Here is a 13,213-nt window from a genome sequence, read left to right as displayed (position 1 = left end):
CTGTGGCCTTGCAGATGTAAGTAGTCTGTTTGTTTGTTTATAGTTAAGCACATAGCTATACATTTGGCTATCTGTGCTCTGCCCACACGGGTATCGAAACCCGTTTCCTAGCGTTGTAAGTCCGCAGACATACCGCTGTGCCACTGGGGGGCCGTAAGAAGTCCAACATGGTCTCCAGTCTGTAGTGAAATTTAAACTGATTCTGTAGTTGTATTAATAGACGTATGGGAATTGAAGAGTTCAATGTAACGTGATGCAGACCAATTAATGACATCTATTCTATAACCATTGCTGTGAGATCTATTTTATAACCATTGCTGTGAGATCTATTCTATAACCATTGCTGTGAGATCTATTCTATAACCAATTAATGAAATCTATTCTATAACCATTGCTGTGAGATCTATTCTATAACCAATTAATGACATCTATTCTATAACCATTGCTGTGAGATCTATTCTATAACCAATTAATGACATCTATTCTATAACCATTGCTGTGAGATCTATTCTATAACCATTGCTGTGAGATCTATTCTATAACCAATTAATGAAATCTATTCTATAACCAACTAATGAAATCTATTCTATAACCATTGCTATTTTTATTCAAGTTCCAGAAATGTTTTGTTTAAAGGCAGTTTCATAATATTCAATCACATTAGAAGTTAACGTTTGCATTTTATCAAAGCTTCAGATAAAGATGAAAATTCGGAGTAAGGGCAACATAATCATGTCTTTTAAATTATTATTCAAAATGTAAACTAAAGGGCACTCAATAGAGCGCATACCTCCGCCAAACAGCGTTGATCACATTCGGCTCTCAAAAAATATGAAAATGTGTCCGTATGCCCGTCGTTATCAATGGACAGAGATCATTCTTGGCAGGTTAATGAGGAATAATATTATACATACTTCCACCAAGTTCTATCAAAATCTTTTCATTTTTAACTGAGTCATAGAGCAAACATAATGTGAAAAATCGGTTCCCATGTTAACAGATAAGAATTTTTTGGATTTTCATGACCTTTGCTGTGACTCCAATAACTAACCGCTTCTAAGTTGGATCATAGTCTAAATGTATACCAAGTTTCATTCAAATATATTCAACCGTTTGTGAGAAAACTTGCTGACAAACACATACACACACATATGGGGGAGGGAACATAACCTCCGTCACCTTCGATAGCAGGGGTAATAATGACAGACGTTAAGGTGGATTTCAAGGATACTTTACTACATCCAGTTGGTACCGAGGGAATGATAACATTGTCAATAATCAAATTACACAAAGCAGTAACTTATGATTTACATTTTGATAAGTTAAGTTTTCGAAGAAAGCTGATAACAAAACTTGTTATGGTTGCTTTTATCTTACTAAGGTTCTTCTGTTTTACTCTAAGCATAGTTTTTCGGTTAATAAACTGATATGTCTACATTCTATCTGATTAGTTTGGAAATAATTGAGTAAAATTGGCTGTTTTTGTTTTTATCGATTACAGTTTCTTCTAAGAAGCTGACTGAGGTGTTAGAATATGAGTTTAAAGAAGGGGGCGCTTTGTCCAAGTACAATCCTGAAGGAGTAAGTATGCACTACTAAAGAAGCCATGTTTCAAACGATTCTTGGTGTTTCAATTTCAACTTCTTAAAAATTAATCAATTAAAAATTTTGTCTAAAGGATTATTGTTTACAAAGAATTGTGCTACCCTCGATCGTGGTTGAGATCTAAATAGTAACGTTACCAGTGTGATGCTTACTAGAACGTTAGGTATTTATTATTAGAGTTTTAAAATTATTCTCTCGAAAGTTTGTTTATTAACTTCTTCACATCTTTATCAAGACCTGAATTTCCTTTTCATGTACGTTAAACAAGTACTGAAATAGAAATCTTCCACTTTCTTCTAAACTGAAAACTTAATACTGAATATTTTATTTGGAAACAAGCTAGTATTCTCAGTGTTACTTTGAGCAATATTTCATTTCAAGGTAGGATTTTCTTAATTATACTTAACCGCTTATTTCAATCACTGCGAACAGCATATTATTTAACACACAATTCAGCCCCAAAGCGGTGAAAAGTTGAGCTAAAACCTATATACATATATCATTTTAAAGTAATGGAACCACTGAAAAGGAAGTAGCTCTCAGCTGAACCATAAATGAGTAGAATACATTTTATTTGATACAATAAGCTCGCTTCTCATATCAATATACTTTTATCATTAAAAAATTAACAATTAACTGAACACATGATTACCGAGCAATTTGCATCACTAACAAAATTCGGATGACTAATGTTAAAGTCAACATATTCTTTACTCTCTGCAACCAGCTAGGAAACAACCGTTAGTTTTGTTGCTGTCATCTAGTATATTCTTGGATTCTGTTTGCTTAGATATTTGCATCAGAAACTACTCGTTTTCCCTGTTGTGACGTAAGTTTTTCCTGAGGTTCTGGATTAAAAACGTAATACAAAGTACAATAAGATTACAAATTTTAAACTAATAATTTTAGGGAAAAAATTAACAGTCAATTAAGCGTTATTTCGAAATGGTACTTTCAGTAAAAAGTGTTTTACCCTAAAAAATATCAATAATAATTAAGAGCTTAATATTTTAGATATTTCAATGCATGATTGAACTGTGAATTCGAGGAGTAAAAAAAAGTAGTTTTAAATCCCTGACTTAAAAAAAAGAAATATTTATTTGGCAATAAGTATTTCCACATCTTAAAAAGTTGAGATTTTTAGTGGCCGTAAGTAACATTTCTAATTAGCTTTAACAAGTTATTCTTTTTAATTGAGAATTATAGTATAAACCATGGTGAGGAGTATACTGTTCAGATAGGTATTCTTACTCCGTAAGTTTTACAAGTTGCATGTAACCATGAGCCTATAACCCTCAGTGCATGTAACCATGAGTCTATAACTCTCAGTTATTTATTATAATTACTTATGATGGTTTTTTGTTATTGTTTTGAGGCTTAAAGTGGATTAGTGGTTCGCATGTCCGAACTATGTATCCGAGGATTCATGGTTCGAATTCCATTTCCGTAAAAAATGCAATTTGGGGCTTACAAAGCTAAAACCCGGGTTTCGATACCCACGGTGGGCAGAGCACAGATAGTCCAATGTGTAGCTTTGTGCTTAATTACAAACAAACAATGCGATTTGGGACCGTGGGTGTACTATAAGAGTGACGATCATATCCCACTATACGATTAGAATAGCTTAAGAGCCAGCAGTGGGCGGTGTTGACTAGCTGTCTTCCTTCTAGTCTGTCAGTTCAAAATTAAGGACGACGAAGCGTAGCTAGCCGTTGTGTAGGTTTGGGCGAAAATTCTATAACACGAAATACATACGCCAATAAGGGTAAATACCCCTGGCCGGCTCATCGTGGAGTCTTGTTTTGATACAGTACCTTGTCATATCACTACCATGGAATTTAAAAAAGTCAGGATATATTAAATAGTTTTTATGACAGAGTCCTTAACATTTCTGGAAAACTATTTATAGTTTATATAATTTATATAATGTCAAGCAGCAACACGGAACAACTGTATTCTATATAGTGACAATTTTGTGTAAAGGCATTTTTCTTCAAGAGAATCAACATCACATTCTCGATTATTGCAGTTTGTTTGTTTTGAATTTCGCGCAAAGCTACTCGAGGGATATCTGCGCTAGCCGTCCCTAATTTAGCAGTATAAGACTAGAGGGAAGGCAGCTAATCATCACTACCCACCGCGCTAACTCTTGGGGCTACTCTTTTACCAACGAATAGTTGGATTGACGGCTTAAAGGATGAGCATCTTTGGTGGTACGGGGATTCGAACCCGCGACCCTCAGATTGCGAGTCGAGCGCCCTAACCACCTGGTCATGCCGGGCCTGATTATTACAGTATTTCTGACCAATTTCTTCATCTTTCCAAACCCTGAGAGCATAGAAAGCTATGAATTTTGTTGTTGTTGTTTTTATGAGTAAAGTAGCGTAAAGTTTGTGTTTGAATATTAACGTAATGACGCATAGTTCTCGTGCAAGACACTTAGAAGTTAGAGACAAAATCTTTTAACTTTTAAGTCTAAATCGCTTAAAGCACAGAGTTTGAGAGAAGAGAAACAAAGTTTGAAAATGTTTCATTCTCTGTAAACCTCTTTTGTATTTCTCCACTTTTATTCTCTTTATAAAAGTTTTCTGAAATTTAATATTTAAGGAAATCAATAAACTCATACAAATAACATAAGATAAGTACACAACAATTATATATACTCAAGTGTTTATACACAACGCAGGAGATGCTACGTAGGTAAAAACATAAGGTAAATTAAAAAATGGCTTCTCTCGGGAGCTTGGTGGTTAGACGCTCGACTCGCAATTTGTGGGTCGAAGATTCAAATTTCGTCACCAAACATACTCGCTCTTTCGGCCATGGGATCATTATAACGTAGCGTTAAATCCCACTTGTCCTTGGTAAAAAAAGTAGTCCAAAAGTTGGCAGTGGGCGATGTTGACTAACTGCGTTCTCTCTAGTCTATCACTCCTAAATTAGGGACCGCTAATGCAGCTAACCCTCGAGTACCTTTAGCAGCGGAATTGAATAAATACCAAACAAGTTTAACTTGGGCTCCACTTTATGTTTATTGATATATTTCTGTTTCTCAGAACTCCTGCTTTTCTTCTAAGTGTACATGATTAAAGAATAATTCCTTTCCAGGCATCGTGCACTAAATGATTCGTACCAACATAGTTTGCTTCCTTTCGTTTATGTGGATTGAACCTCACACAATTCTTCTTCGATTTTCAGATTTTAATGCTAATACAGAGCGTTTAATACGTTATATTAAAACGATTTTGAATAAGTAAACCAGCAATTCACGTGATAACCTCAGCACATATATAGTCGCGGTAGAACAGAATGTGTCAGAATAACAAATCTATCATCATTTGGCATCTTGTTGTTTTCTGGAATGGTATGTAACAGCAAAATATTCTCACACTCAGGTGATAAAGATGTGTTCATATTGTGACTTTAGAATTTCCAAGACGGAGATAGCCTTTGTACATAATGGTAATGGAAAACAAAGGAATATGGATCAACTTGAAGCGCCAGAACTATCAAGAAAGAGAAATGCAACAAGTCCGTATGCCAACCGTGACAAGCAAAGGGCAGTGTCCTGTAACAGGTGAGAATCCTCGAAATAAACGTGTATCTATGGTGTTACAACCGAAGATATACCGGTCAAGTCGCTAGACGCATCGTCTATACATTTCTGTGCGATCATACTGTTGAATGGGCGTTGGTAAACCGTTCTCTTCGTGCTCTCGATGACAACCTTACGATGGAGCCGTTTGCAATATAAACTACGCTGCAGAGCTATTTTCAAGATTCACGGTCGTCAGATAGAGCTTGACTTGACATGGCGACGTAGAATGTAAAGATGTGGCGAAACTCCAAATGTGTTTTAATGTAACGCAACCTCTGTAAAATTATAGATGAATTTAGTTAATATTTTTCATACTATACACTAGTACTTTTTTCCTCACTGCCTATATTATTAATGTGAACAATAATTCATTAAAGGGTTTGTTAGTTTACAATAGAACGTCATTTATATCTTTTGGTTCGGTATCCCTTTTACCAAAGTCATTGTTTCCTTTTGCTGCAGGATATTGATCTGGAGGGCTTCCAACTCTTTTTGGATACTTACCTTGAGATCGAAACGCCAAGAGATTTATCCAAACGTCTTTTTCTTTCGTTTTTAAAAAAATCACCCCAAGCTACGTCCCAGAGTTTTGACGGTCGTCTTCTTAAGGTAAAAACTGAAATCATATAGTATGTATTTATGATAAAAAGGTGAGTTTAATCATTCCGATAAATATTACAGTAACACTTCAGTTACTATATTTGTATAATTTTATCAGTCCTGAATTAAACATGGGCTTAAATACGTATTATTAATTTCTGTTTATCACACTTTACAAAAACCATCACATGTTTCATCTGTTACACGCACTTTGTACCAGCTCTTAAATCAATATAGTAAATGTACCCAATAACAACTAACACACGTTCTTCAAATTAAAAAATTAAACAATTGCGGGTTTATAGACCTATAACATGATATTATGAAAACCTTATTGTATATCGTGTGATCACCTGGTATATAAATTATCAAACTGATCATTCATGTTTTTATTTATACACAAATTATTCCTTGCTTTATTAATGTTATAAATTTCAATTTTCAATTCATGTTGCTCCTCGAAAAGTGAATCAAACAAAAATACTAAGTAAGTGATTTTATTTTTGTTAATCATGCGTTTGTGAGTGAAACGTATAAAGCACTTTTATTCTTAATGTGATTCCAATTGTGCATCTGTTAATTTCGTATGTTAAGAAATGTTTTGGTGTCTCCTTTGGTCTGTGATTCCACAGAATATGTGTTAAGAAGCCATTACGTCGTGTATTTTGTAGGTGGCAGCTGTGACGTCCACAACAGCCTGTGCACCACTTACGTCGCATAATGGCTGTGGTTCTTTACCGGAGTTAGCCAAGCATGGACAAGCAGAAAAGAAAGATGAGAAATATCACGGCTTGGCAGAAAAAATCCATGGACTTACAGAAAAACTACACAGTCTCGGTCATCATCGCAGTGATAGCGACAGCTTCACTGGCAAGTCTGGTAAGTAAGCAAAACGTAGTTACAGAGGGGGGTGTGGGTGACAGGGTACTTACAATGTCGTGGAGGGGTCCAATTTGCAGTTTCTCTGAGACATTTCTAGTCAAGCCGGATTAAAACAAATACGAAAATTACGTCATAGCATAGGACCCCCGGCTGAGTTAGGTAGGGGGGGCAGGCGAGATCAACCATCTTTACCCCTCCCCTGCTGTGAGTCGTGACTTTTAATATTTTAATTCGTTAAAGAAGTAGGATAAATATGCTATTTTAGTCATTTTTACAACTTTTCTCACGTGTTTCATGGCACTTAAAAGGCTCTTACAAAATTATATTGACCAGTAACTGTTTTTTTTTTTTAAATATAGTTTGCTTTCTATTTTGTGTGTCTTTGGGCATTCTCTCAGACCTGCATTAGCTGCAAATTTCGTTATGAACAATTGAAGTACTTTGAACTGATGTTACGTTTTCTTGCTTTGCTAAAATGTTAATAAATATGCAAGCGAGAGCATTAGTTATTTTAGAAATCCATGTGTGTGTGGTCCAAACAAAGCTCCTCTCTCTTTAAATTAAATATCCTCCACTGCGAACTGGAGCCGTTGAACTGTAGTTGAATTCAGATATCCAGTCCCTTTGTGTTTACACTGGTAGAGAGAAAATTACTATTGCACACTACAAATATTGTTAGAACAAAAAGAAATTGTCACGGAAGATAGAAGACGCAACCTGTTTTCTGTAAATAAACTGCTTTGTAGCTTTAAACTCATTTTTTTCTTTTATTTTTCAATATGGCGTCTACAAACATCAGCAGATTCGTTACGCAAAGTTAAAGCATATGATGTTATTTCTTTGTTTTACCATTTTTTGGTTGTTAGTACTTTTGTTAGTAGAGACTACAGAATATGTTTCTTAGAATAAATACGTGAAGTCAAAAATTAAAAAAGATAGAAACATATAGAACCACATATCAAGAACTTAAACACTATATTTCGTCTCTGTTATATTTCCACTAGGGTGCGCTTCTGTTCACCCGATGGTGACTGTTACTCAGAATTACGGGGAGCAGATGTCAACGGATTCCTCTCCTAACCAGAGTGTGGTTTCCAGAAACTCTTCCCGAAAGTCCAACAGTTCCATTCTTGTACACAACAGTAAGTTTTATAGTATTGATTATAGAGCATGGAATGCATTCAATATGGTTACGGTGATCGAACTCTTCCCGAAAGTCCAACAGTTCCATTCTTGTACACAACAGTAAGTTTTATAGTATTGATTATAGAGCATGGAATGCATTCAATATGGTTACGGTGATCGAGATAAGTTTTAAACCTCGTTTGACGTAAATGAAACTCTACTGTAATTTTAATATTGAATTATTACTGGTAGTGCAAAGTCTCAGACAGGCACACAAAAGGACTCATGTTATCTCTTACTTCCATTCTATCACGTACTATACACTTTCTTAATTAAACTTATTGCTTTGATGGTTTACTCTATTGACACAAAATCAAGGAAATAAGATACTGAGATTTTAATACGAAATATTCGGTTTAGTATTTGTCTTGCCAACTACTGTTATAAACGACGAAGAAGATCTGGAATAACCTTCATCTTGATTATACAATTAATTGTGTTATAGTATCTACAAAATGTTATATAATAACAGATTATTAGATTGAAACTTAGTATCATTTGGGATTGAATCGGTAATTATATTGATTAACCAACATAAGATATTTTATTATCAACCTTGCATAATTCGATATAGAATTCTTTGTTTAATGAACGTATATTCTATTATTTCTTAATGTTAGTTTAACTAAAAGTATTGGTTAAAATGATTAATGTATATTCTTAGTATATATATTTATCATGAGGATTATTTTGCATTTTTAGCTTAATTTATGTATTTAGAACTAACCTAAACTTATAAACTTACTGAATCTAGTAAGACATTATTGAGATTATGACTGAAAATATCCTTCACAGGGAGGGTACCAAACTAATGTACCAATGCATACTAATCATTATAATTAAGAACAGTTAATTTGTAGTTCCATTAGGAGATGATGACATTTTCTTAAATTTACCGCTGTCTCAATATTGACTCGTTTCAGCATATTCGCCTCCATAAAACTTATTGGTTCGTGACTTTGTCTCCTAAAGTCCAATAAAAACAGCAATTTCACATCAAAGTAAAAAAACTTTAATAAATACTTCTTTTCTCACATAAAAATTTTACTCGTATTATAAGTTTTGTTATAAGACATTACATACTCCAAGTTACATCGGTTAATTAAATTAGCTGTATTACTTTCTTGGTTAAGTTTCAATTCTGGTATTGCAACACTGCAAAACCTTTAACTTATCCATTTTTTACTTTAGATCTATGAGAATGTTCTATTGATATGAATTTAATTATATTTCTTAGTTGACTTAAGGAAGGCCAGTAGTCATGTGGACGTGCACACTTTACAGGTTCCTTTGAAAGACATTGTCTGTTACCTGTCACTATTGGAGGCTGGAAGACCAGAAGATAAGCTTGAGTGTAAGTCTCATTGTAAATTAGCGATTTTATTACCTGTCACTATTGGAGGCTGGAAGACCAGAAGATAAGCTTGAGTATAAATTTCATTGTAAATTAGCGATTTTATTACCTGTCACTATTGGAGGCTGGAAGACCAGAAGATAAGCTTGAGCTTGAGTGTAAGTCTAATTGTAAATTAGCGATTTTATTACCTGTCACTATTGGAGGCTGGAAGACCGGAAGAATAGTTTGAGTGTAAGTCTCATTGTAAATTAGCGATTTTATTACCTGTCAGTATTGGAGGCTGGAAGACCGGAAGATAAGCTTGAACTTGAGTGTAAGTCTACTTGTAAATTAGCGATTTTATTACCTTTCACTATTGGAGGCTGGAAGACCGGCAGAATAGTTTGAGTGTAAGTCTCATTGTAAATTAGCGATTTTATTACCTGTCAGTATTGGAGGCTGGAAGATCAGAAGATAAGCTTGAGTGTAAGCCTCATTGTAAATTAGCGATTTTATTACCTGTCAGTATTGGAGGCTGGAAGACCTGAAGATGTTGCATAAATATCTTCATATTATTCCTAAGAAATCTGACTAGCTGATTGGCCGGTCGTTGATTCAATATCGTCTGTACACTCAGACCATATGAAATATTAATTCGAAGGAACTGAGTCTGTGAGACTACTTCAGCTACAGTTTTTATTACAGGTTTAAAAATGAAAGTTTATGATAATTACCAGATCGATGTTTCTATTAGACTTTAACATGCAGCGTTTCGCAAAGATAAAAATATTCATCTTTTAGAATGGCTTTTATACCATAATTTTAATGCATTCCCGCCGTCAGTATGAAGTAATTAAATGCTTCAAAGACGAATTGAAAAAAATTAATTTTCTGTTCTTATGATAACATGACGAAAGAATTAATTATGTTGAAGTAGGATGTATGCCTCGATCGAATTTTTTAAAAGTATTTCAATGTATTTCACGTTAAACAAATTATGTAGTTTTTTTATACCAGTTCATATAAAACAGAATGTACGTTGGACATTTTCGGTCAAAAGTAGTTGAGGAATTAAAACAAAAACAATACTTATAACCAAGAGACTTTGTAAATGGTAAACTATCAACAGTAAATTGAACTGAATTTATGTTGGCTGATTAAATTTATTGATAAGCTCCAGCTTCAGGAAATTCTCTGCAATAAATATCAGAAAAAAAAATTCAAAAAAATTGTCCCATTGTTTATCATGTTTGGTTTTTCTCATTGTAGAACGTTACTGTTAATCAAGAAGAAGAAGAAGCGTGTGTCTAAGTTAGTGTACCTGTAAAATGCAGTTTTCAATATTGTTAGTAATTGTTACATGAACTTTATATCTTTCAGTCATGTTTCGGCTTTACGATACTGATAGTAATGGATACCTCGATAGCAACGTAAGTTTTGTTTTTAATAAACCTTTTGTTATTATTTATGATATTTCACACGGGAATTTCAGACAGTTCTGTTGATTTACTACCATTTGATTTTTTTTTTTAGGGTTCATATGTTTAATTGTGTAGGTTGTGTGTTTATTGCTATTTATATATTCAGAATAAATTTTATGCAATTTAAGTTCTTTCAATTATGTGATTCACTTAGTGAATTTTACTTGATAACCCTCAAAAAGTTTATATTCCTACAAGAAAGGTGGCTTGAAAATAATGTGTGAATGGAAAACAAGAAGGAATCTTCAATAGCCGCGGTTGTAATTAGATCCCAAATCGGTCAAGAGATGGAGCTATGAGCTAAATGTTTTTACTTGAAAAACTCGGACCCATTCTATGAATCGCTATGCCGCGGCTAAAAATATTATGTAATATGACAATGACAAACCTATCGGTGTTTTTTTTAACATTAACTTTCTGGTTGAAATTTTGAGTATTTACATTTGAACCATTTCGTTTTGTTTTTTCAGATATTTCCGTAAAGCCACACAAAGGTTATTAGCACTAGCAGTCTCTAAGTTTGAGCTGATAGACTATAGGATAGGCAACTAGTCATCAGCACCTATTGCTAACTCTCGGGCTACTCTAGTGGAATAATTGAAGTTGGCCGTCACTCTTATAACACACTCACTGCACATTTTTTGCTCCAGTGGTATGCGAACCATGGGCATTGAGGTTTACAGTTCGGTACGATAACCACTAGGCCACGCCGGGGTGAATTTCGCTTATTATTTCATTTCTTGGTTCAACCACTGTTAGAAACATTTAAAGTATCGCTCTAACCACTATAACACATTACGCGACGCCCAAGACTAACCAAGAATTTGATCTTGCTCAAATAAAGCCCTTTATATTTTGAATTTAATGATGACATCAATCTTTCTAGGATCTTACTATAATCATGCTCGCTATATTGTGTCTTTCTAGAGCTTTCTACACCATTAATACTTCTTACTTTTATTAAGTTCTCTATTTAAGCTGTTTGGGGAATGTTATTTTAGTCCAGTAGTTCATTACGTAGATCATACATGGTTGCATTTTCTCCGTAGAACTAAAACTATTTCGTTAGAGTAATCTGTAAAGTGTAAGTATCATAGAACTGATGGTTCAGCAGTTACATGTTAAACGAATTAGGTAGTTTTTTTTTATATACAAATTCGTATTAATTCAATACAGGAAACAGAGTTTTGCGGTTACTTTTTATGTAATTTATTTATATTCACTTATCTATTTTTTTGTTTAAGCAGTGTTCATTCAGTTAATAGATTTTAACATATTTTTTTCTAAGTTGAACACGTTTAATTAATAAAGAATTTTTATACTAGCCGTAGTTGCAAATTCTGTAAACTCATGTTAGTCAGAAAAAGAAATCACCCATTGTAAAAATAGGTTTTTTGTCCTTTTTTGAGCAATATCATTGGACAAAAAGACAATGATTTAGCCAATTCTTAGCTTCACTGGCCGCTCCAAATCGATGGATCGAAATTACTGACGACTGCTTCAAGATTGTCGAAAAAAATTGCAATTTTAGTTCAAAATGGAATCTTTATTTTGCAAATGTAAAAGGCCTAGATGTTCAAAATGCTTATCGTGCTGTCATTGTGGTTGTGACGGATTATCAGTTTCTGATAAACTGACTCCGAGACGTGGGGGAAAGTAGCCAAAAAGTACATTAACAACTACTTATAATGCAACAATCGGTAGGAAAAAAAAGGACAACGGTAAAATTACAATGAGAACATTGTGAATATCAATGATGAAGTTGTACATGATGAAAGTGATGATATGGATTTTACTGATATTGACGTTTTGGCCTTGATTGAAGACGGTAATGATGAAAAAGAATGTGAATACGTCATGAAAGAATGCAGAAATGTATATGATAGAGATGTTTTCATTTTACATACTTCTTTGACATGTGAAAGTGAATGCTTTAATTTTATTGATGAAACAAGTCGTATCATTACCTTAAGCATTTCAGTACTAAAGAAAATATGCTTTTTTTTTTATCCAATGATGCAAACCAATTACTGCTTAATATAAGAAAACAGTTGTAAAAGATAGCAGAGAAACCAACGAAATCATATCCAGTAACAAGTTTAAAAAATATAATTGAAGTACAATCAAAACTTCTACTGCATTCTATCCAGAGAAGAGTTATTAGGTCCATTGTGTGGTTCACTAGAAAATGACGAAGCTTTACGTTTGTGAAAAATCGATATGACTGCCTAAGGTTTCAAGTTGGTACATTATCTTGTAAGCGCATTCCGAACATTGCTGTTTATTAGGTCGTCAAGAAATTAATGTCGCTTGTTTTTTAGATGAAAAAACCCGAACAACTTGTATGTCAAAACAAAACACTTATTAAATGAAATAGTCTCCATTCTTATCGATGATGCTTTTCCATCTTACAATCAGGTTGTTAATACCCTAATTAATAAAATCACTTTGATTTGAAGCAAAAAACACGTCGATGTCCTTTTTAATACCTTACACATTTGCATACGTTTATCCCATTAAGATGGT

The 13,213-nt window shown here is 33.8% G+C and overlaps 1 protein-coding gene across 7 annotated transcripts in view; it reads left to right on the top strand.

Annotated features, from left to right (window-relative positions):
* Window positions 1-13,213, top strand: part of LOC106464787 (diacylglycerol kinase 1-like) — a 160,416-nt gene that overhangs the window by 79,549 nt on the left and 67,654 nt on the right. For all 7 annotated transcript variants that reach the window (XR_002611826.1, XR_002611827.1, XR_002611825.1 and 4 more), the window contains exons 3-8: window positions 1,502-1,581; window positions 5,666-5,812; window positions 6,475-6,682; window positions 7,690-7,827; window positions 9,108-9,224; window positions 10,587-10,636. Coding sequence is in view for 4 of the 7 variants with exons in the window: in XM_022392584.1 (XP_022248292.1) it covers window positions 1,502-1,581; window positions 5,666-5,812; window positions 6,475-6,682; window positions 7,690-7,827; window positions 9,108-9,224; window positions 10,587-10,636 (740 nt within the window). In the remaining 3 variants the exon portion in view is untranslated. The remainder of the gene's footprint in view (window positions 1-1,501; window positions 1,582-5,665; window positions 5,813-6,474; window positions 6,683-7,689; window positions 7,828-9,107; window positions 9,225-10,586; window positions 10,637-13,213) is intronic.

The sequence above is a fragment of the Limulus polyphemus genome, unplaced genomic scaffold, assembly GCF_000517525.1.
Source record: "Limulus polyphemus unplaced genomic scaffold, Limulus_polyphemus-2.1.2 Scaffold1742, whole genome shotgun sequence".
NCBI classification, from domain to species: domain Eukaryota; kingdom Metazoa; phylum Arthropoda; class Merostomata; order Xiphosura; family Limulidae; genus Limulus; species Limulus polyphemus.
This window is presented reverse-complemented; position numbering and strand designations above follow the sequence as displayed.